General features: G+C 32.6%; 3 protein-coding genes across 3 annotated transcripts; 2 read left to right on the forward strand and 1 right to left on the reverse strand.

Moving 5' to 3' along the window:
• Positions 1-747: 747 nt before the first annotated feature.
• LOC123890009 (metal tolerance protein C2) lies at positions 748-9,273 on the forward strand. The gene is made up of 10 exons (XM_045939549.1): positions 748-1,312; positions 1,679-1,787; positions 2,190-2,229; positions 4,830-4,906; positions 6,062-6,150; positions 6,282-6,351; positions 6,494-6,532; positions 6,687-6,837; positions 7,429-7,518; positions 8,702-9,273. Exons 1-10 carry the CDS (start codon positions 919-921, stop codon positions 8,804-8,806), a joined length of 1,164 nt encoding a protein of 387 aa, XP_045795505.1. The 5' UTR covers positions 748-918; the 3' UTR covers positions 8,807-9,273.
• A 960-nt stretch (positions 9,274-10,233) lies between these two features.
• On the forward strand, positions 10,234-11,848 carry LOC123891271. The gene is made up of 2 exons (XM_045941109.1): positions 10,234-11,506; positions 11,627-11,848. Exons 1-2 carry the CDS (start codon positions 10,349-10,351, stop codon positions 11,675-11,677), a joined length of 1,209 nt encoding a protein of 402 aa, XP_045797065.1. The 5' UTR covers positions 10,234-10,348; the 3' UTR covers positions 11,678-11,848.
• A 384-nt stretch (positions 11,849-12,232) lies between these two features.
• LOC123891842 (pre-mRNA-splicing factor CWC22 homolog) lies at positions 12,233-13,318 on the reverse strand. The gene has a single exon (XM_045941724.1). The coding sequence runs from the start codon at positions 13,316-13,318 to the stop codon at positions 12,233-12,235; it is 1,086 nt and encodes a 361-aa protein (XP_045797680.1).
• Between the last annotated feature and the right edge of the window lie 11,302 nt (positions 13,319-24,620).

The following is a 24,620-nucleotide window of genomic DNA, read 5'->3' on the forward strand; positions in this document are numbered from 1 at the left end:
TACTTCCATCCACCTATTATTGTTAGGAAGTTTTCCAACCTATTATGAAAATTAGGGTTCCAATATTGTGAAGAGAAAGAAAAATGAGCTGGCTACAAAATATTCTTTCTTTGTTCATTGATTTTAGCTATCGATTTGTCATGATCTTGGAGAAACTACAGTACTCCCTTTGTTCACTTTTTTACAATTAAGTTTATAAGTTTCTAAGTTCTAACTCAAATTTTTATGTACTTTTATTATTTTCTGCACAACAATCAATCTATGCTCAAAAGATTAGAAGTTGTGGCACCATTCATGCATTGGCATGAATTTGGCTTGAAAATAAAGGATTATTCACTTGATAGTTGAGAGTGATTCTAAGGTGCTAATGGACATGATAACATGAAGCTGCAACATAAATAAACATAACTACTCCTGTTTTTGATTAAGTGTATTCATGATTTCATGAACTTGAATTGACAGGTTCAAGTAAAACACTCATATCGATTGGTTGGCTAATTTTAGTCTTACCATTAATTCTTTTGATACTCATGTTATGGAAACTGCTCATTCAGAACTTCAAAGTCTTCTCTTTAATAACAAAACATGTATGGGTAAAAATGTTCGTTTTAGTGTTGTAACTTGGACCCTCTTTATGTATAAAAAATAATAATAACAGTCGAAATCTTCTTTAAATATTTTAATTTTAAATAATATATATTTATAAAAATGTACATGAAATATTTAACTTTCCTCTAATAGTAGGAGTTTACTTTTGACTTGTGCTGCAGTTTTCATTTTCAATATACACCCCCATTCAATCACGGCACCTCCTTTGACAGTGAATGTTTCAGTTTCAGTGTCGTCAACAACACCATCATCATCAAATCTTCACTTCATTCTCCAACAATCATATCACAAAATTCTCAATCCAATCCAATGACGATGGAACCCATACAAACTCTCAACGGCGATTTCGGCTTCACCGGAAACGATCGAAGATTCGCTTTTTCACGTCAAGCTTCATTCCAACAACCCCGCACACCAATTTCCACTGATTCAACCGATTTAGGTCTCAGAAAACCCTTTCTTTCACGAACCGATTCAAGCATAGATATCCCTCCTCCTGGACCCCATCACCATTACTGGTCTGGTCATGATGATAAACCTTCTGGGTCACTGGAAAGATCCAATTTTTCGTCTTTTGTTTTGTCTGTTTTTCGAAATATTAGGTCTGGTCATAGATATATGAAGAGATTGTTTTTTATGATCTCTCTTAATGTTGCTTATTCTACTGTTGAATTGCTCATTGGTCTCTTCACTGGTCGTGTTGGTAAGATTACACGTTCAACTTAATTTTAATTTTCAATTTTAGTTTTTATTGTTTTCAGCTTATTTTCATATTCTATTTTTTATTATAGAAATAGCTTATATATGTGCACTTATATGATACACATTTATGTTGTAAGCGTTTAATTAAGTTGTTTATCTAAATAGGGTAATATGATTCATTGTTAAAAAAAGGATGCTTTAGTAAAAAATGTTCTATCCAATAAGAGCTTATCTCGCATAAGCTGTTTTCTACCATGAAGAAAAACGAGCAAATTGCATATAACTCTGAATAAGCTGGATTTGAGCTCTACAAGTTAATCAAAATAATCTCTTGCTGACTTTTCAATTTATAATTATGCCTTTTCAGGTTTGGTGTCTGATGCAGTTCACTTGACATTTGGATGCGGCCTTCTCACATTTTCGTTGTTTGTTATGGGTGCGTCTAGGAAAAAACCTGATGGAGATTATACTTATGGGTGAGATTTTTGTTTCATGTACTGTCTTGCACAATGCAGGACCATTTGTAGGTACAATTACATGAATATATTTACTTTGCAACTGAATTTTGATTGAAAGTATTAGGCAGTTTGGTAGAGGGGATATACTTGATTGGATACTTCTTCTGGAAATAACCCATTAATTATACACTTATTATGGAATAGTGCAATTACTTTTTTGCAAACTTACTTATGTGTGTCTGCTGGCTTGCATGCCATGCACTATAAGATTTTTTTTCTTCCCGATTGTCTGTATGTCAATACTTATGTTATGTATGTGTATTGTTGCATGTTTGTTACGTTAATACTGAAACTGTTATTTACTGTTTGATTAATCATTTCAATCCTGTTAATGGTTTTATTGATGTACTTCAATTTCAGGTATAAAAGATTAGAAGTCTTATCTGCATTTACAAATGCTGTAAGTATTCCCCATTTCATTTTCTGCTGCAGTTGTTACCTTGTATTATTGTGAATTGGTTGCCTGATGCCGTTTGTCGTCAATTTACATTTTGATGCTCGGATGGTAAAAATGTAAAATTAATAACCATTTAAACAATATCCATATCCTTTTACCTCCTAGTCCTATGATGCATGTGTATTTCAAGCTGAAGAGTGATGATTGGTTTTGGTCTCAGGTCAGGTCTTTTGAATCTTTCATGAGGTTTAGGGGGCGTTTGAAAGAGATTATTTGAACTTATTTTATGACATACGAATTAAACATAATCCCTTGACAGTTATCTCATATCATTGTTTGTTGTTTAATATAATTGATTGTATTACATTATCATATGAGAATGTACACATATATACAATGATAGCTTGGTCATCACGATCCAAGTATCATGCTAATAATTATGGCTATATCCTTACATAGAAACTAGTAATGCTGGACTAATAAAGACTTGCTAATTACAATCAAATACAATCAATTATATTAAACAACAATGATATGAGATAATTGTCAAGGGATTATGTTTAATTCCCCCCTTCAAACTGGTGGTGAGGGAATCACCCCAAGTTTGTCTTTAAGTTGATTGAATCGTGTATGGCTCAATGGTTTGGTGAGACAGTCCGCGGTTTGATCTGTTGTGGGAACATATGCTACAACAATTTTATTTTGTAACACTTGGTCTCTAATGTAATGAACATCAATTTCAATGTGCTTTGAACGTGCATGCATGACTGGATTAGAGGCTAATGACTTGGCACTTAAGTTATCACACCATAGGATAGGTTTTCTTGGTAATGGAAAACTGAGCTCAGCAAGAAAGTGATCGAGTCCATGCTATTTCAGCAGCTAAATCAGCCAAGGCCCTGTATTCTGATTCTGTACTTGATCTTGAGACCACTTTTTGTTTTCTTGAAGACCAAGAGACTAGTGTTTCACCAAGAAAGAAACATTGACCAGCCATAGATTTTCTGTCATCAACACTAGTTGCCCAATCTGCGTCTGAGAAACCTGCTATATCCAAGTCAGTGGAAGGCTTAATGTGCAGGCAATGATTGATAGTGCCTTGGAGGTACCTTAGGATCCTTTTTATCCCTTGCCAGTGGTCAACTGTAGGTGAACTCATGTACTGACTGAGTTTGTTTATTGAAAAAGCTATGTCAGGCCTTGTGTGTGTCAAATATTGTAATCCTCCTATAGCCTGCCTGAACACAGTTGGATCTTTCATTTTCTCTCCCTCAACTGTGAACTGCTTCCCTGTGACCATAGGTGTTGGACAAGATGAGGCTTTCTCCATGTGAAATTTCTTCAGTAAGTCACTTATATACTTGGATTGCTTGAGATACATACCACTTGTATCTCTGTGAACCTCTATTCCCAGGAAATAGTGCAACTTACGTAAATCTTTTAAGGAAAAGACAGCATTGAGTTGTTTGATAAAGGCCTCAAGAAATTTGGTGTTGCTTCCTGTGACTAAGATGTCATCAACATGTATGAGAAGGAAAGTTATATGATCTTTTTCTTTGAGGATGAACAGTGATGAATCACTTTTAGTGTTCTGAAATCCCCAGCTAAGTAATGCATTTTTGAGACTATCAAACCATGCCCGTGGTGCCTGCTTCAGTCCATATATTGCTTTACACAATTTGCATATGTGATTTGGCTTGGTTGAGTCTACAAAACCCTCTGGTTGATGCATGAATATTGTTTCTATGTAAGGATATAGCCATAATTATTAGCATGATACTTGGATCGTGATGACCAAGCTATCATTGCATATATGTGTACATTCTCATATGATAATGTAATACAATCAGTTATACAATTATACAGTTTCTATCTATAAGGCTTGTGTGAGTATTTGGAAGAACTTATAAGGCTTATGGTGTCGTTTGATCCATGTAGCCAACCCCACATAGTGGGATAAGCCAATAAGGCTTGGTTGTTGTTGTAGCTTATGTTCATAAACTCTCCAACATAGTTTATAAAAGTAGCTTATGCCAAACTTATGTGGAGTTTACCCTCATTCCCATTTTGATTATGGAGAGAACTTATACACAAGCTCTCATACAATAACTGTTTAATTAAACTATTTATCGATTTGCCCCCTTAATGTTGTTGACGTGTTCCCGTGTAATTTTTATCCCTCACTAAAATATCTATAAAACAATTTTTTTTTTTTTATAATAATTTAGAGATTGGTATTTGCTTAAAATCTCAGGTACTGTTGTTACAGGATTTATATACTCAAATCTTATTGGTACCACTTGATAAATGGAAAACAAAATAAATAATGATACGTAACCCTGAATTGAGTTGCTGAAAGGAACAGATAACAAATGCCATTGGTTTGGATATTACAATGTTTATTTATTGTGTCCTGAAGGGATCACTTGCATGGGATTTAAAGAATTTTGGTGTGATTTTGATTTAAGTAAAGTGCGGCGAACTTGATCCATTTTTATCTATCCTGTTTGGTGCATTCCATAATTTTTATCTTTCTTGTTTGGTGCATTACATTATACGCACTAACATATTGAATTTCCTTGTTCGGTTCCATGTGTAGACAGCTGTTTCTTTTGTTTATGTCATTCTCCCTAGCAGTTGAAGCACTTCATGCATTTATACAAGATGAATCAGAACACAAGTAAGTTTGTACTTACAATGATTGTTTGTGTTATATTACTTTTATGAAGTATTTGTACATATCCGGCAACAAAGGATTTGACCTAGTGTTTTAGATATTAAGAATTGTGTTAGGGAACTTGATAGCTGAAACAAAGCAAAGAGATAATTCTTAGAGAATAGACCCAATAGACACAGAAATTGTATTAAGCAGCAACACAAATTTAACTACAATGATTCCCAGAACTTAGAGCTCCACCCCTCTGCCCGAATCAAACTGCCGCTTCCAATGTTCTGCAGCTTAACATGCTCATCGTTACCTCCTACTAACTTGCTAACACTCTTCTCTCCTCGAACCAACTTCTCACCACCTCACATGCACCAACCATCTCTCACCTTGCTGCTACTTGACACTTGTCCTTTATTTATTTTTTTAGTTAGTATAAACTTTTACTATCCTAGGCCATGTAGGTTGTTACCCCTTGGTCCAAACTACATGATCTTATTGATGAATGAAGGACATAATTTCCATCTATTTTAGACCAGTTATATAATTTTTTAATTTTTGTCCTTTAGTAGTCTATTTATGCACCTGTGTTTCAGTAAAGGCATAGGGCTTAACATATCAAAATTAGGGGTTTCTCAAGAGAAGCGAGATTATGATTTAGGGGAATTTATAACACATGGGATATGTGTGGACTTGACTGGTTTACATGCATTATGATGAGGGTTAGGATTTATGATTTGACGGATTTAGAGCAAATTTAAGCAATAGATTGGAGATTTGACGAGCAAAGATTTAATGCTTTCTGCCGAAGGGGTCATCTTTGTTGGTGAAAATATAAGAAAACAATAGAAGATGAAAAGTAAGTAGCAAAGCATATGAACCTAGACACCTAATATTCCTAGCCTAGGCATCACCCCCAAAAGAAGGAGACCACACCAAATAGACAAAGAAAATATTAAATAACAAAATTAACTTCTGGATAAAGCCACAAAAACTACAACCCCAAAAGAAAGGAAATGGATTTAAGGTGCCTGTTATATATTGCTAAGATTTTCAACGAGTGGTTTCTAGATCTATGGTTCTTTGAAATTATTATTCTAGATTATGCTCAGTCTTCATCACATATATGTAAATTTTGTTTGGTTTCTGACGACTGTGTTCTGTGTGCAGGCATTACTTGAATGTTTCTGCAGTGACCAATTTATTTGTGAATCTCATTGGTGTGTGGTTCTTCAGGAACTATGCTCGGATAAATCTTGGTCAGTAGCTGTTGAATGTTTAAGATTCACTTGATTTAACCTTTTCCTTGTTTCAAATGGGATGCTAGTGTTTTGATACTTAGTTTTGAGCCTTGACCTTTTATCTGTCTCATCTGGAATTTATCTTGCAGCTTACCGAAATGCAGAAGATATGAATTGCCATTCTGTTTTCCTGCATGTTCTTACAGATTCCATTCGCAGGTAGATGTGCTGGAATTTACCTATTATTGTCGATATGCATGACAATAACATACTAACACACCTTTGATTAATCAATGTTGATGCATTTCTTTTATCTCTATACAAATTCATATCAAGCTTATATACTTAAATGGTTTCTCAGTGCAGGTTTGATATTGGCATCCTGGTTATTGTCCATCGGGTAAATCCCTTTTCATTTTATATCCATTTGGTCTTCAGAAAGATGAAAATTAAAAAAGCATTCGAGGAAAAATGAATATGTATGTCTCAGTGTCTCCTAACCCGATTTCTTTAGTTATTGTAATTTGACTTGTTTCTATTTCCTTTTTTTATAGGGTTGAGAACGCAGAAGTATTGTGTCTGGGACTTGTTTCTGTTGCAGTTTTTACTCTAGTTTTGCCTCTCTTTAGGGCAACTGGTGGTATCTTGCTCCAAATGGCACCTCCCAGCATCCCAACAACTGCTTTTAGCAAATGCTTGAGACAGGTTATTACTTTTTTCTTGGGAAAAATATGCCTTTACCCCTATGTGGCTCGGGGATTTCGGTCCCTACTCTGCAATTTGTTTGGGACTGCCTTATTTTGTAGAAAGCCTAACATATAATGTACACTTGGCTGTTAATGAAGTAGTCGCTATTTTTCCTTAGAATTTCTGTTTCTTTCTCAAATTGGTTAAAAATACATTTTTTCAAGTTTGTGTATAATGCAAATGTTAGGCAAATACACAATGTCTTGTTATATAATCAAATACACAAAGTTTACATGTTTGTTGACAGAGCTACGTAATCACTTCCGCATCAACTTTATTTTGAAATTCCTGATATATATATATATGAGGAGTGTGTTTATTAAAGAGTGTGTTGCTGCTAGCATTATTCTAATCAACTACACAATGTTTTAAGTTTCACAATTTTATTGGCAACTTGTGTTTTTATCACTAATCCAATCTCGGGGATGGGAGCGAGGTGCATTTTGTTTGATTTTAGTGTATATTATTTAAATTCAACATTTCTAATTTGATACCTGCTAACGCATTGATGCTTAATATTTAAAGTATAGTTTATTTTATTTTGTTCAGATATCTGCTCGCGAAGATATACTGGAAGTCTCCCAGGCTCGCTTTTGGGAATTAGTGCCTGGTCACGTTGTTGGGTCACTGTCAATACAGGTAATTTATTATTTGTTGTCCTTCACTTCGCCGCTACAATACAACTGGTCAGAGCAAAATCTCAAACTTGACTAATTATTAGGATACAATATATGTATGTAGACAAATATAAAAATATGGCTTTGTTTATGGTGAATGTAGTAGGTGACGCACAATACGGGTTTTGCTAAAATTTGAAACTTGGTCACTTTCCTAGCACCTCCATTACCAGCCCTTACTCCACCACGATCATGGTCCTCGAATGTACTTCATGAACTCACTGAGCTATATATAATCTTGTGTATATTATGAGCTATAATCTTGAAAACAATATATAGAAGAGAGGACAAAATGACATGACCGAGAAAGCCTTGCAAATTGCTGACTGTTTGAAGACTGTGTGCCAATGGCCATCGAAAACAGTGCAAAGGAGGCCTTCATTGTGGAAAGTCAACATTCCCCTGCTGGTTGGTTTCCTTGACCATGTTGTCAGGAGCTTGAATTTCCTGAACAAGTTATTACGGGGAAGGATTTGGTTCTAGATAAAATCAAAGATTGCTAGGGGTTGAAAAACCACATGTTCAAGGATAAAAAGCAATGATGCTTAGATACCCTGCTTCTTGTACTGCAAAGCGGAAGGTTCGGTTCAAAAGGATCGCCTCATTTAGGGTTCTGATATTCATTATGTGGACACTAAGTCACAGCTTCTCATCACCCAGAATTAATCCCTATTAACCGAATTGCTGAGTTTAGTAATTCCAAAGAAAGATCCATTGCTGATTGAAAACAGCCTAGTGTGCTTGGTTGCGTTCCTATCTCCAACTCGAAACAAGTTGAAACTGATGAATTTGGCAGTGATGAAGATGCAAAAATACATGAGAGAAAAACTTTTTTGTAATTCTAGAAATATGAAAGTACTTTTAAAATTACAGAATTAATCTTATGCACAGCATACCACCTATAAATACTGTAGAAGCCGCATAAATAAATACGTTGGATACGCCTCTCTCTTCAGTAAAGAACGTACGGATACACCCCTCTCACATTGTACTGGTGCGCACAAAAGTAAATTGTCAATCTCATTTAAAGACCTGAATATGATTTTCAATTTTTTGTATTTATTTTTAGTTCAGCATGTTTCCTTTTCTTTTGTATTGAGTAGGCTGTACTGTAAATGCTGACTCGTAGTGCATCATGCTGGCAGGTAAAGAAAGGGGTGGACGATCGGCCAATACTAGAATTTGTGCATCGTCTATACCATGATTTTGGTGTGCAAGACCTCACGGTGCAGATTGATCATGCTTCATGATGAGGTTTACTCAACACAGTTTCATCCTAGTGATTATTTCCAAGGGTTGTATACACATTAATGTCATTGTTTGGTACTGCTCAAAGGATAGTAGCACAACTTATTTAAGAAATGGTTGCATACAACATAGTGTAAGTTTTTTTAAAAGGGATAAATATACAATTTTGAATAATATTTCAATCAATTTTAGTAATTATGTGTATAATCAAAGTTAGATAGTTTCTCTTCCATGAGTTTGGTTTATGCTCCCACATGGATTCTTTGTGCACGTGCTGTCATGAACAAGACTCTTCTCATAGTTGAATGTAGTTTGAAGTTTTCTTCAGAAAATAGTGTCCGGTCAGAAAATAGTGTCGCCGTATATGGACCGTCCGATCAAGATCAGACGGTCCAGATTTACTGACTACATGCAGCATAATCCAAATCCATCTATATTATTTGCTGTGTTTTACTCTTTTGCTAGTTGACTTACGTTTGGTGACTCTGAACAAACAAAGACTAACATGAGTATCTTTTATCAAGTCTCAACTATTACAGCACAGCAATGAAAAGTAAAAAAAACTATAGCAGTACTAAATGAATTAATGAAAGGTAAGAAACGATGATGAAAGTTATGTTAAACTTATTTTAATAGTATATGTTGTTTTGGTAAACAATTAACAGTACTAAATGAAATTTAGTATACATTAAAGGTTATCATTAGTCAATTAAAAATATAGAGACCAATGAGAGTGTTCATATTTCAAACCTTATGAAGAGACAAGAGACCTAACCAACCAAGTTATTGAATTTATTCAGCTAAATTTAAATTTTCAAGCAGTTCAGTGTATCTGTTTGTCACAATTTTTTCTTCTTGGTGTAATAGAAAAATGAAAAAGGAAAAAGTACAATAATAAATGTTATTGAAGTCGGTCAAATTTTAAATTATCCGAGCCAATTTTCTTTGACAAGTTAAAGATAAAAAGGTTATAATATAAAAATATGGCTGTAACAACTATCAACAGCGGTCTAATGAAATTGACCTACATCTCATAACGTAACAAACCAATGTTCAAATTTCAGCTAAAAAGTGTCTACATTTAATTCCGGATAGAATTTCTAATATGAGAACGGTAATTACTTTGGTGAAGTAATAAGCCTATATAACACAGAACAACATCTACATCCACCGGCTAAAAAATGAGGAATATTATTAGCTCTTTAACCTCAATTTGACAAATGACAAATTTAACATCATATTCCGGACTTCCCAAGAATCAGCCATATGTCCCCATTCCCCAACATACATTATAGTTTTAGGTAGCTCCGAAAAGCATCAATCACAAGAGACAAATAATAATAATAATAATCTGATAAATAATAGTATAAAACAAGACAAAGTGAAAATAACAAGTTGGACTGTAAAAAACTTAGGAATGTTCAATTATCATCATGATCCCACACATAAAAGTAAAGAAGAAAAAAACAGTAGAAAAGGAGAACTAATTCTCTTCTTTGCAGCACTTTTTACTCAATTGTTCAAGCACTTTCTCAAAAAGAGAAATGGAATCTGCACAAAAAGACTCACTAGTTTCTCACTTTAGCCATCCACATCTTTTGGAACACACTAACAGTAACACACCCTCCAAAACAAACATAAAGTGCTTTGCATGCAACCTAAGAATCACACATGAAGAAGATTACTACATGTGTAAAACTTGTCCTTTTTTTCTTCACAATGTTTGTTACAAGACACCTTTAATAACAAACCACCCTTCACATCCAAAACATGATCTATTCCTCTTTGTTATACCTTCATCACCTGTTACAAAAACCACCTTCAATTGCTTGGCTTGTAAGCAACATGTCATTGGTTTTTGTTATCATTGTTCTGAATGTAACATCTTCTTTCATTCTCTATGTATCACACTTCCTCTCTCACTTTCAATCACACAACATCCGCATAAAATAAAGCTCGAATTTTCGCCACCCTATGATTTCTTTTGTGACTTGTGTAACAATAATAAACCTAGTTATAAAGGGTGGCTCTATAGGTGTAGTATGTGTGAATTTGATATACATATAGCTTGTGCAGTTAAGAACATTGAACCTCATTTGTTAAGGCAAAAAGGGAGTGATTATAACTATAAGATCATGAATTTGGTGTCACAAGGAATTAGAAATGAGAGTGCAGTTTCTGGATGGAATAAGAAATTGTTTAGTCCATTGAAAAAACATAGCACAAGCAATGGAAAAAGCATTGAATTGCAAGAAACAGAAAAAATCACAAGTACTAATTCTGTTTCTTTAGAAATTTTGGAAGATATTACTCCGCTTCGCGATAAAATGACTCCTCTTTCTGATGATAGAAGTCCACTATCATCAAGTCAACAATTTAGTGACTCATATTTTTCAATAGATTTGAACAAGTCTTATTCAACAAATCATCATGATCATAGAAGTCAGGTACGAAAAGAAGTTAATAGCGATTATATTAGCCGAAATGTTGTGTCAAGTAATTCAAGGCAAGGTGAAGAAGAATCAATTGGTGTAGTTGATTATTGGCTAAAAAATCATTCACACAAGGATAAGATGAATGCAGCATTTTCCAAAGGAGGTAGTGATTTTGAAGAATCAAGTCAGAAAGTTGTAGTGAAAAATCCTAAAGAAAGATTGGCCAAGTGGCCTGTTAAAGATCAAACAGCCATAAGAGTAGAATCAGTAAGTTCAACTACACTACTAGTGCTTTGTAATTAGGACTTTTTACTCCTTAATTTCATGAGACTGGATGATTTTGGTAGACACAAAAATATATTTATGTCATATTGTTAATGCTTGCAGGAAAGAAGCAACCATTCAGGTTGGAGGAAGTTGCTAAATTGTTGCCTTTAGCAAGTGCCACAAGTCTCAGAAGTACTTCACACAAGTTTTTTCTACAAAGTACTACTTGATAAATTTAGTCTTATATTGCAACAATTAAAAAAAAAGTGAGACCCTCCTTAATTTGTATTGATTATTTTTGAAACAATTAAGTTATAATTTTTGAATGCATTTACAGAACATATACTGCTATAGTGCTATCTGTTTTAGGTTTAATGAAGTAATCGACGACTGTGTTGATTTTATATTATGAACATATTATAACATCGATTATGAACATATTGTAACATCGATTACTAAGCTTAGTAGTTGTAAATCTAATTTTTGAAAAATTTGCACTTCTTTACAAAAATTCAAAACGAAAATTCAAAGGCAGAACTATTTAAATGAAAATATGATCTCAATAACGAAATTAAACAAAACCAGATAGATATGTCAATCCGAATGTAAAAACTATATTCAAAACTACATAAGCAGATTGAAAGACTTGTCTAACTCGTGACTTGACCCTTATATACATACTGTGAAACCATGGATTCTGTGCAAGGGCCTTATCATACAATAGCTTTAATTTCTTTTACGTTTTCCACCATTTTCATCAGAATTAGCTGAACCTGGTGAATCTGATGAATGAGAGCTCCTAGCATCAGAATTTGAAACTTTTCCTGATGTTGCTTGATCTCCCTCACTTTCTTCATTTGATTCAACGTCCGAGCCACTTTCTTGATCTCCATCGCTTTCTTCATCGTCACCTAGTAGGTCTTTCTTCATCCCCTCATAAAACTTTTCATTCATTGCAAAATACGGATCAAGATTAAATACATCAAGCGAAAACTCTGGATCAATGTCCTCGTCCAACGAGACTTCATGAGTTAACTTATCTTCCTCTTCCACAAGGTCTAATTCAGGCCGAACAGCAGGATAACCTTGAAAATCATCTTTTCTTATAGCCAATAACTTTTTAATCATGAATTCAACGCGTTTACCGAATCTACCTTCATAAAGAATTCCGCAGAAAAGATCAAATACACCATAAAGCTTATTAGGTAAAACATCCTGCAACATTGAACCACATTCTACAAGAAAACGAACGGCGGTTGTAACACTATATTCACTAGGCTTTTCAAGCAAAACAGTGAGTATCTCTATAGCAATAGTCGCATGAGCAACTTTTTGATTCACCAAGTGTGCTATAAATTTAACAGTATTAAGCAATTGAGGCTTATCATTCCTCTTATAAGCACTTTTGAATTGCCAAACAATTCTTCTGATAAAAAGTTGACCAACTTCAAAAAACATAGAATTTACCACCGCAACGAGTGCAGAGAACACATCACTAAACTCCGGATGAGACATCTGCGATGTCAAAACTGATCTGCAAAAGATTCCTCTTCCGCGGATCAAGTTTAATTCCAACAAATCGCGAATTATATCCTTGAGATTTGTAGTGGTGTTGACATTGTTGATGATTCTTGTAATGTTGTTTCTCAAAGAGTCCCAAGTTAATATCTGATACAATGGTGAAGTCTTGTCATGAACATTTTTGATCGGTTTATCCGATTTAAAAGGTGGGATGTAAACGTTGTGATTGTGGATTGCTTTAGAAGGTGAAACCGAACGGAAATCGAAAACATGCGAAATTGTGATCGTCATGGCAGGGATGATGGAAGAAGAAAACAGAAACAAGTTGCGAAAGTGAATTGGGTATTAGGGTTTTCTTTGGTTCTTAAATAGTGTGTTGAATGGATAACTTTTCAAAGTAGCTTGCTCCGTAAGTTACGGTTAAATCTTTATAAATTATACTATCAAATCTTTTTCATATCTATCTTTTTTTTTTTTTTTTCTTTTTTAGCAAGTAACAATAAATGCCACTTCAAACTTATCATTAAGTTCTAGGGTCCAATCCAACTGAACTCTTGTTTCAAAATATAATAATTTTTTTTTTCATTATTCAAAATATAAAAAAAAAATCTATTTGATAATACTTTTTTGAGTTTATAACTTAATTAATTTTACTAGTTTATAATTTATTTTGATAAGATAATTTAATTAGTATATAATTTATGATTTTTTTTTTAATTTTACTCCTATAATTTTACTTAAAAAAATTAAATATCAATTAAACATTTTTTATATCATTTCATATTTGTAAGATAATTTAACCGTTAATTTTACTAAATACCACAAATTCAATTAGATAGTTAGTTTACCGGTTGTATTTAAACTAGCTTATGGGCTATAAGTCCATCTATTATAAGTCAGCTTATCAACTATTTCTTAACAATATCATTATTTGTCATTTTAGTTATGTTTTATCAGCTATTCGCTTTTTAATGTTTTGTTTTTATTTTCACAAAATATAGATTGTCTATTAATTTGATTTTCGATTTCAAATTTTATTTATCCAAGAACGCTTAGATGAGATGACACGGATCTCTTCTAACTTAACCAACGCCTTAGATTCAATCTTTGGCTTGGACATGCAGACTCTTAGGGAGAGTTTGCTGCCCATTTGAATCCTACAAGACTATAGAGATTAATCTTTGCAGTTATACACGGAGGATATAATGAGTTTACTCACACAAAAAAATTTATTTTGTTATTTGTAACGAGAAATGTAACTTTTCCCCTTAAAAAAATACACCCGTACATTTTGTTATTTCTTATTAGCTATCCGCTTTTCATTACATTTTTATCTTCACGAAATATAGATTAACCTATTAATTTGATATTCGATATCAAATTTTATTTATCCAAAAACATTTAGATGAGATGACGCGAGTCTTTTTCTCACTTAACTAAAGTTTTAGATTTGATCATTGACTTGAACATGCAGACTCTTATGGGGAGTTTGCCGTCCATTTGAGTCCCGCAAAATTATATTAGTCTCTATAATTGCACACGGATGATATAATGAATTTACCAAGGTTGTCAGAACCGGACCGGACCGGCTGGTCGGACCGGTCGGACCGTGAACCGGCCATGAAACCGGCTCGGTTATGATCGAAAACCGGACAGGAAACCAACCGGGAAAAAACCGTGGCGAACCGGCCGACCGGTCCAAACGGTTTTGCAAATTTTTTTTTTTTTAAAAAAAAACAAGGCAAAATCTTTTTTTTTTTTAAAAAAAAAAAAAAACTGAAACAACGTAGGAATAGGAAAAGTTGTTTTTCATCTTTTTTCTCTTCTCTCATTAGTCATCACGTAAAAACGCTTAATTTTTTTTCTCTTCTCTCCTCCACCCTCTTCAACCTTGCCACAAACCCTTCCCCTTCCTCCTCTTGCTCCGGCGCCGGCGGTACTACTACTACCTTGAAGACTATAATGATTATTAGTTTTTAACTTTTTATGTCTAGATGAACATTATAATGATTATTACGTTGCATTTAGCTATGCATTTGGACACTAGTCTTTACGAACTTGATGAACATTTAGTTTTTGCTTTTTCACTTGGCACTTGGTTTTGGTAGTATGTTGTCAATTGATTTTTTTTGAAAGCAGTATGTTGTCAATTGATGTTATGGTGCTATTTTGTGTTATTGAACTTAGTTTATTATATAATTTCTAATTTGGTTTGAATTATAAATTTTATTTTATTTTGACATTTGATATTTTATCTTTTTAATGTGTGAAATTATGAAATATTGAACAATTATTCATATTTTTTATTTATATATTAATTAAAATATATATTTAATTAAAAACGGTTCGATCCCGGTTGAACTCGGTCCGACCAATTGAACCTTGAACCGGTGAGCTTGCCGGTTCGATGACCGGTCCGGTTCTGACAACCTTGGAATTTACGCACACAAAGAAATTCAAATTTTATTTGGTTATTTGTATTAAGAAATGTAACTTTTCCCCTTAAAAGTCTTTCCGGAGATGAATTCATACTTGTTGGCACTTAAGAAACCTCACCTCTTTTGTCAAAATCACTACTTCCTCTTTCCATCAGTTTTGTTTGTTGTTGTAATTATAGAAAGATGAAGTGAATGCAATTGTCTTACAAACTGAAAATGCCATTATGCAACCGAACAAGAAGTTTAACTGTTTAAGTACTGAATCTGAAAGTTTGTTGAGGGGTTTTGCAGAGGGGAGGAAGTACCGAATCCGACTTCCTTCCATTCCTGTTTTTTTAATAATTAATTTAGGTGCCAAAAGAAGTTAACGTGGCAGCTGAGTCATTTAAGAGACTTGTTATATCAGCATTGACTTGGTCAAAATTGACCTTTTGCAAAAATAGGTAAAGATAAGAGGCCATAATTGTTATTTTGAAAATTAGGGGGCCAAAATTGCTGAAACAAACACAAGTAAAATAATAAAAAAAAAAAAGTGTTTTTTTTCGAAAAAAAATCTGAAACAAACAGGGCCTTAAGGAACCTTCAAATAGAGAGGCAAGGATCAACCACCAAAGGGGTAGTGATTTTAAAGAATCAAGTCAGAAAGTTGTAGTGAGAAATCCTAAAGAAAGATTGGTTAAATGGCCTGTTAAAGATCAAACAGCCAGAAGAGTAGAGTCAGTAAGTTCAACTACACTAGTGCTTTGTATTTAGGACTTTTTACTTCTTAATTTCATGAGACTGCATGGTTTTTGGTACACACAAAAATATATTTATGCCACATTCTTAATGTTTGCAGGTAAGAAGTAACCGTTCAGGTTGGAGGAAGTTGCTAAATTGTTGCATTTAGCAATAGCACATATACGAGAGTTGTGAAGAAATTGGTTTGTAAGTTTCATCAGAATTGAAAGATACTTAGATACATGTTGATTAAATGCACAAGTCTCAGAAGTACTTCTTCACACACAAGTTTGTTTCTACAAAGCTGTTTTAGATTTATTGAAGTAATCGACAACTGTGTTGATTTTATATTATGAACATATTGTAACATCGATTATGAACATATTGTGACATGGATTCCTCAGCTTAGCAGTTGTAAATCTAATTTTCAAAAAATTTGCAGTCTTTACGCTGGAGTTGTTAGAAACAGAAATTCAAGGGCAGACAGAACTAGTTAAATGAAAATATGATCTCAAGAATGAAATTAAACAAAAACAGATAGATATGTTAATCCCAGGTAAAAACTATATTCAAAACAAACTCAACGTCCCTTTACATTTTTTTCTTTCACGAAATATAGATTAATCTATTAATTTGATCTTCGAATTTAAATTTTGCTTATCCAAAAACACTTAAATGAGATGACGCGAATCTTTCTAACTTAACTAAGGTCTTGGATTCGATACTTGGTTTGGACATACAAACTCTTAGGAGAAATTTGTCGTTCATTTGAGTCCACACAAAATGTGTCAATTAATTTGATCTATTTCGGAGGGAATAACCCACATTTTGTACCTTGAGTTTTAGCTTAGATGAGATTACTACCTACTAAGTTTGATTAATTTGCACTTAGCATATGGTATTTAAAAGTGAAACGTGTCATTTTTGGTGTCTCTATGGTGGGCCGTCCAGCCACATGCTATTTGAATACATACATACCTCACTTGGCCCCTCTTTTCATCACACATAAAGCTTAAGTACATTTTGCCCTTTCTTTATTTATATCTTTATATCTTTACAAGTGGAAGTGGCCTTAATTTCCTTTGTATACAAAAGAAAAGCTACTTTCAAGTTTCAACCATTACGTACGACCAATAACAAACATTTTGTTGCATGTGAATTGCAATTATTCATCAATGCCATGATTTATTTACGACAACGCAATATACATGATCTAAAAAAGTTGTTTTTAACGAATTCAAAGTCTACAAATTTTTATAGTACGTGCCAACCTTATGTTTTTCTTTCTTTCTATCCTTCTTAACAATTGCATACACTATACAACTACAACTATTTTCCATTTCCAAAATTTTCTTTTATATAGGCGTTTGGCCCAGCTTTTTTTAAGCTTATGCAAACAGCTTATGCAATATAAATTAAGTTTTATGGTATTTTATAAGTTCACGCCGGTAAAAATTGTAATTTTATAAGCTATTTTATCATAAAGTACCTTGACAAACTTATAATAATATATAAAAATTGCATAAGTTGTTTGCATAAGCTCTAAATAAGAGAGAAAAAAAAGTCAGGCCAAACGATAATTGAAACTTTTTTGTGTTATTTTAAGTATGTTACTTATATATTTGGGGAAGAAAAAAAAAACTTATATATACTACTACATAATTGACTTTTCTTTCTACTTGACTGGATTACATTAGCGCATAGTATGTATTGATGAGAACTTCAGGAACTTTAATTTAAGTGAGGTTCAATATGACTTGGTTGACTTGTACTTCTTCCTAAACATGTGTTTGTAATATTTATCTTCATTTTTCAACTACTCTAATTAATTTTAAATATATATTTTAGCCATGACTTACATAATGATATCAAAAGGATGAGGAATTATTTGATAGGCACAATCACAAATAATACTATTTAGGCACACACACATCAAAGAATTTTTTTTTAAATATAAATGATTTAGTCACATCAACTATTATTAATCAATTTATTTATATTTAACTTTTTCAAAAATATGTATTGTTGAATATGTAGTTTGTGTTGTTGGAATTTGTTTGAAGTCCCACATTGCTTAGTAGGGGTGTGCAAAATATCCGGTCATATGGATATGACTATATCCAAATCCAAAACCAACTCCAAATAACCAGTTATTTGGAAACAAATATTAACCAGACCATTCTAAAAATGGTTGGGTATCCATTATGTAAATCCGGTTTTTTAATTAAATGTCCATATTCATGTCCAAATCCATTGGATTAGACTTTTTGCGCATTTCTTCATTTTTTGATATGAAACTTTTGACTATTTTTTTACGCTAATTATCCTATAAAAACCTAAAATCGGCCGGCAACCCGAAAAATCGGCAGAAAAAACCTAAAATTGGCCAAAAGCCCAAAAATCGACTATAAACCCTAAAATCGGCCAAAAATCTAAAAAATTTGCCGAAAAACTTAAAATCGGCCAAAATTCCAAAAATTGACTATAATCCCTAAAATCGGATGAAAACCCAAAAAATCGGCCAAAAAACCAAAATTCGACCGAAAAACCCAAAAAATCGGCCAAAATTCCAAAAATTGACTATAATCCCTAAAATCGGATGAAAACCCAAAAAATCGGCCGAAAAACCAAAATTCGACCGAAAAACCCAAAAAATCGGCCGAAAACCAAAAATCGGCCAAAATCCAAAAAATTGACTATAAACCCTAAAATCGGACGGCAACCCGAAAAATCGGCAGAAAAACCTAAAATCGGCCAAAATTCCAAAAATCGACTATAAACCCTAAAATCGGCCGAAAAACAAAAAATCGACCGAAAACCCAAAATCGGCCAACATCCAAAAAATCGGCCGAAGAATCTAAAATCGTCCCTAAACCCAAAAAACTCGGCCGAAAACCTAAAATCGACCCAAAATCCTGAAATTGGCTATAAACCTCAAAATCGGCCGAAAAACCTAAAATCGACTATAAACCCATTTTTCGGCCGATATTAGGGTTTATAGTCGATTTTTTCGTTTTTCGGTCGATTTTTGGGTTTATAGTCGATTTTTGGGTTTTTTGCCGATTTTAGGTTTTTCGGCCAATTTTTTGGGTTTAGGGTCGATTTTTGGGTTTTCGATTAATTTTTTGGGTTTTCAGCCGATTTTAGAGTTTATAGTCAATTTTAGGGCTTTTGGTCGATTTTAGGTTTTTCAGCCGATTTTAGGTTTTTCCGCCGATATTTTCGATTTTTCGGTCAATTTTTGGGTTTATGGCCGATTTTATTAAAATAAATAAAATTAAATGAAGGAAATTCAATTACATTATCCAAATAAAATATAGGAATTTATTCTATGTATAAAATTCTGATTTCTTTACTATTTTTTTTACGCAAGTTTTACTAAATTTGGATTTTTTTCAAAAAAAAAAAGATTTTTTTAAATTGTCTTAAAACCAGTTTTTAAAATGAAATAACTGATTTTTTTATCAGATTTAAAAATAACCGGTTAAAAATTGGATTTAAAAAATGACCACTTTTAAATTTGGTTTGGTTAAAATAACTGGTTATATATCCATAACCAAATTTATAACCAGTTTTATAACCGGTTTATAATAAAATATGGTTACGGTTATGAATCCAAATCCAATTAAATGGTTTCGGTTTGGATATGGTTTGGTTTGTCAAATTATCCGACCATGCACACCCCTATTGCTTAGGTTCTCGGGATGTGAAGTGTATAAATATATGAGGGCAACCTCACCCTTTGAGCTAACTTTTGGGGTTGAGATCCAAACATATTTAACATGTATATGTGCCTAAGGATATTTGGTTTAGGCTTGTGCCTATGTAAGTGTTGCGGATTAGAAGAGATTCCAACTATGTTAGTTGGCATCCCTTGTAATCGTTGATCCTCTTCCATGTGCTCGTATATATATATATATATATATATATATATATATATATATATATATATATATATATATATATATATATATATATATATATATATATATATATATATATTATTACAAATATAGAGACCAAACCGTACCCAAAAAAATGAAAGAAAGACAAAATTCGAAGTAAAAAAAAAAAGTAACATATCAAATCTAAGAGCATGCCAGGTGACCGTTATTAATTATATTAGACATGCTAGTATTAAGCTTGAAATCTAGCAAGATTTGTACGTCTGAGTTACCATGCCAAAATGTTGTTTTCGATGTTGTTGCGCTAAGAGAAATGGCCGTGCGTGGCCACCTTAATTAAAGTCGGGTACAAAGAAATATTTGAATTATAAAAACAAATACCATTACAGCCATCCAAATGGTATGTAACGTATGCATAACTGCGGCCAAAGTAAAATGTGAGCGTAGTGACTGAATGCTCTCTTTATGAAGTTCAAACAACCTCCATTCATGTTCATTTCCCAAGTGCAATCATAGCAATCGTCTTCAGTTTGATCGTAAATGTCAAGATAATGACAATGAAGGTTTCTAGGCCATGTAAAGCTGTAGATGAATAATGTAATACCAAAAGCAAATCTCGGATAGAATGAAAATATGTACGATCTCCAATTTGAAGTGTGTGAAATCCAATATCGTCATATTTGGAAGAATGTATAATTTGAAAGAATGTAAGCGTCCAAGAGGTGTCAGCTCAATTGTAAGAGAATTTATAAATTCAAGGTATGGATAATTATAAATAGGGTAGTTGTGTCTTGGTTATTGATATCAATTCCCCCTTCAATTCCCAATTTGAAAAAAAAAATATAATAAGAAAAAGAATACTATTAAAAATATTTGATAAATTTGTTATGGTACAATAATAATATATAATATAAGATTCTAATTAATATATCTTGGATCTCTCCCCACTATCTCATTTATGTATGAGTTTCGATGATTTTACCATTTCATCTATGTAATAAAAAAAATCCAGGCATCTTGAGGTTGGTTGCCTTGAGTAGTATATGGCTGATGATTTATCACTAATAATGTGTTAAGATAATTAATATATTTATTTATCCTAGCAATACACTCATCATGTTCTCATTGAGACAATTGGGTAGAGAGCATGGCTATTTGTGTGGAAAATTGTTGGTATAGGGTCTCCATCCAAAACAATCTCTATCATATTTAATGGGTAAAATCACAGAAACCATACCATATAACGACGGTACATTTTTATCACAAAAAAACAAATGATTTCTATTTTAATTTTTAATTTTGTAAAATAAATGATTTCTAGTTTACATACTAATGATTTTTTAGGTAAAGAACACATTCTGGCTGGTCTTTCTAATTATAAAACAATGTAATTTTATACAAATTAAAAGGCACAATAATTTTAGTCTATAGTACTTTGTGCAAAATATTTGTTCCTTTTGTAAGTGACAAAGGTCAATGAATTAATTATTAATTCTGTTCACAAAAAATATACTATTCCTTTCGTATCAAATTATATGTCATCTTAAAAAAAAAAACTATCAAATTATAAGTTGTTTTATATTATCAAATTACACACATTATTAAGTGAAGTGGAAGCAATCGAAAAATAATTCCCAAACCAAAGGTATATGTAAAGAATAGTAGCTCAATTATAATTAATTTATTAGCATTTTGAATATAAATGAGGAGCAATCTGAATTAAGTGAGTGCAAGAGATTTGGGTTCAGTGCAGTCAGAAATTTAGTGACTGCAGTGCAGTCGGTCACGTCCAGTCCCTCTGACAAGATCAGACAGTCCAAAGTTTAAGATCAAATTTTATAATTAAAATCTGATCTTAAAATCTGAGCCGTTTGATCTTGATCGGACGGTTCAGATTTACTGACTGCCTGCAGTCAACTGCACATAATCCAAATCCGAGTACAAGCAGCAGTTACAAGTAGGACTTGTATTAACAAAAAAAAAAAAAAAAAAGAATAGTCCATACTGAAAACAAAACCTACTTCTCCCATCAAGTAATTATAGCTATACTACCAATAACCTGGTAGAGTATAACTATAAGGTTCTTTTCAGTACAACTACTTGAAAGAGATATATATACTGTACAAGTATAGAACTACCTAAGATTTTAAATAGAAAGCAGACTCTACCATAGTATGTAAGCATTATTTATGGAATTGTGGAGAAGCATGAAAATGAAAAAATCATTTGAAAGTTATTATTTTTCAATCTACTCTAAGTTATTATTTTTTTATAAAAAAAATCATTTTAATTGGTTTTTGATGAAAATGAAAAAACGGGACTGTTCTATATTCTATATTAAAGAAAAATTAGGAGGACCTTAATTAGAAAAGAAATGCAATTTTAACAAGCTCTTTGTGTTGAGGCATTTTTCATGCCCCACCCCAGCCAGGCATATATATATATATATATATATATATATATATATATATATATATATATATATATATATATATATATATATATATATATATATATATATCAAGAGATCACTTCTCTATTTAACCTTATTAGCTTTTTCAAGCATTATATATACTAGCGGGTCAGGCAAGCGCGTTTCACGCCTGCCTATGTCTAACTTATGTAAAAAAAAATGTCTTATTTTATTGTGAGTTTGTTAATAAAAAAATTTTGTTGCTACTAAAAAATCAAGGGTATTGTTGGTATTATTGTTAACTGTTACGTATTTCAAATTATAGTGAAGGGCAAAATGGACCCAAAAAAAAGTCAGCTCAAACTTGTCTATCCCTTTTATATATTGTTATAGATGACCTTTGTTTAAACCTTTCCATAATTAAACCATTTTAAAATACCAATATGGCCTACCAATATTGCTGCACCACAAACACACAGCTGGCTCCAATTCTCTAAATAGCCTCACTCACCCTCTTAACCTCACTTCAAAATTGTCCCTACGTACACCTTCCACACAAACCATATCAAATTGTAAACTTGCAATGCAACATTGTTTCAAATCTTTTCCACTTTTTTCTCCGGTTATTGAATTTGATCTAATTGTTGACTGATAAAAAATAGTTTAGCGTAATTCACAAGATTAATTGAAAAGTTAAGATTGCACATAATAGAAAACATGAGACTGCAAACTGGAGATGATCCAGATCTGTAAATCAAATAATCTTATTAAAAAAAGTATATGTAAATCAAATAGTAATAAAAAGTCAAATGTATTGCAGTACTCTCGCCATTCCAAGTTGTAAGTAAAAATTGATCAACAAAAATTAATATATTTAGTTTAAAATTTGAATCAAATATATCAACTTTTATCGACTATTTTTTACTAATAATTTGAGACCGAAGAAGTATTGAAACGTAGATCATTACATAAAGCTTTTTTTTATAAGAAAAATTTATGGTGAGGGGGATGGTGCCCTAGCCCAAGGCAGCAAAGATCTTAGGGCTCAAAGAACACTTACAAAGGTAATTATATTTACCTCCCTCCAAAGACACTAGCGGGACTCGAATTCAAAATCTCTCGAACTCAAGACATGTCTTTATACCACTACACCGAACCTTTAGAGTTTTATATAAAGCTTTTTGAATAGCCAATATGATTGGTATAAAATAGAGACACTCAAAGAATCAATGTTGGATAGATTCTTCTCCACAAAATGTGTAAAGAGTCTCAAGTTGAGAAATTATACTTCAAGGGACCGTAATTAATCAATCACAAGATTCCAAGTGCTTTTCTTTCAAGGATTTGTACCGATTGGAACTCAAGAATTTCAATTGGATAGGACACCAATCTTATAATTAAAAACCAAAGTCTTTTTAGAGAGTAAAAAATGGGATACATTCAACTGATCACTCCTAGTATATTAGAAATCAAGTGTGTGTTTATAAAATATTTAGTTGTATATATGTTACCAACACATGTATGACATAATATTAATAGATATTTGGTCTTTTAACTATATTTGGTTTACTGCTTCAAAAAAAATAAACTATATTTGGTTTAGAGTCTGATCTCTTAACAGATGTGTATGAAAAATATGTATTGAAAAATGTCAACTTCTTACATTAGATCCGAGTTATTCAAAATAAAAAAATACAATTGCATGTAGAAGATATACCATAATTACCACACACAAAATTTATTTATAAGTATATAGTAATATTAATTAGAGACACTTGATTTTCCACCATTTTGATTCTGCCCGATATATCATATATGAATGAATTTATCTCCCTTTGACAAAAATACACTAACATTATCAATCGTTAGTTGGTTTAGTGGTGATTGGTGCTGAACTTGGTAGGGAGGACCGCGGTTCGATCCCCCACAACTGCGATCGGGAGGGGGCTGGAACCACTTGATGCCAGAACTGACCCCCGAACCAGATTCAACTGGTGGTGAAAAGCCGAAAAAAAAAAAAAAATACACTAACATTTTTTAAATTATAAAGCTTTTTAATATCCATCCAGTCTAAAGATGGACACTTAATAATTGTAAAAAATTTGTAAGAGTACATG

Source organism: Trifolium pratense, linkage group LG6 (assembly GCF_020283565.1).
Source record: "Trifolium pratense cultivar HEN17-A07 linkage group LG6, ARS_RC_1.1, whole genome shotgun sequence".
Classification (NCBI taxonomy): Eukaryota; Viridiplantae; Streptophyta; class Magnoliopsida; order Fabales; family Fabaceae; genus Trifolium; species Trifolium pratense.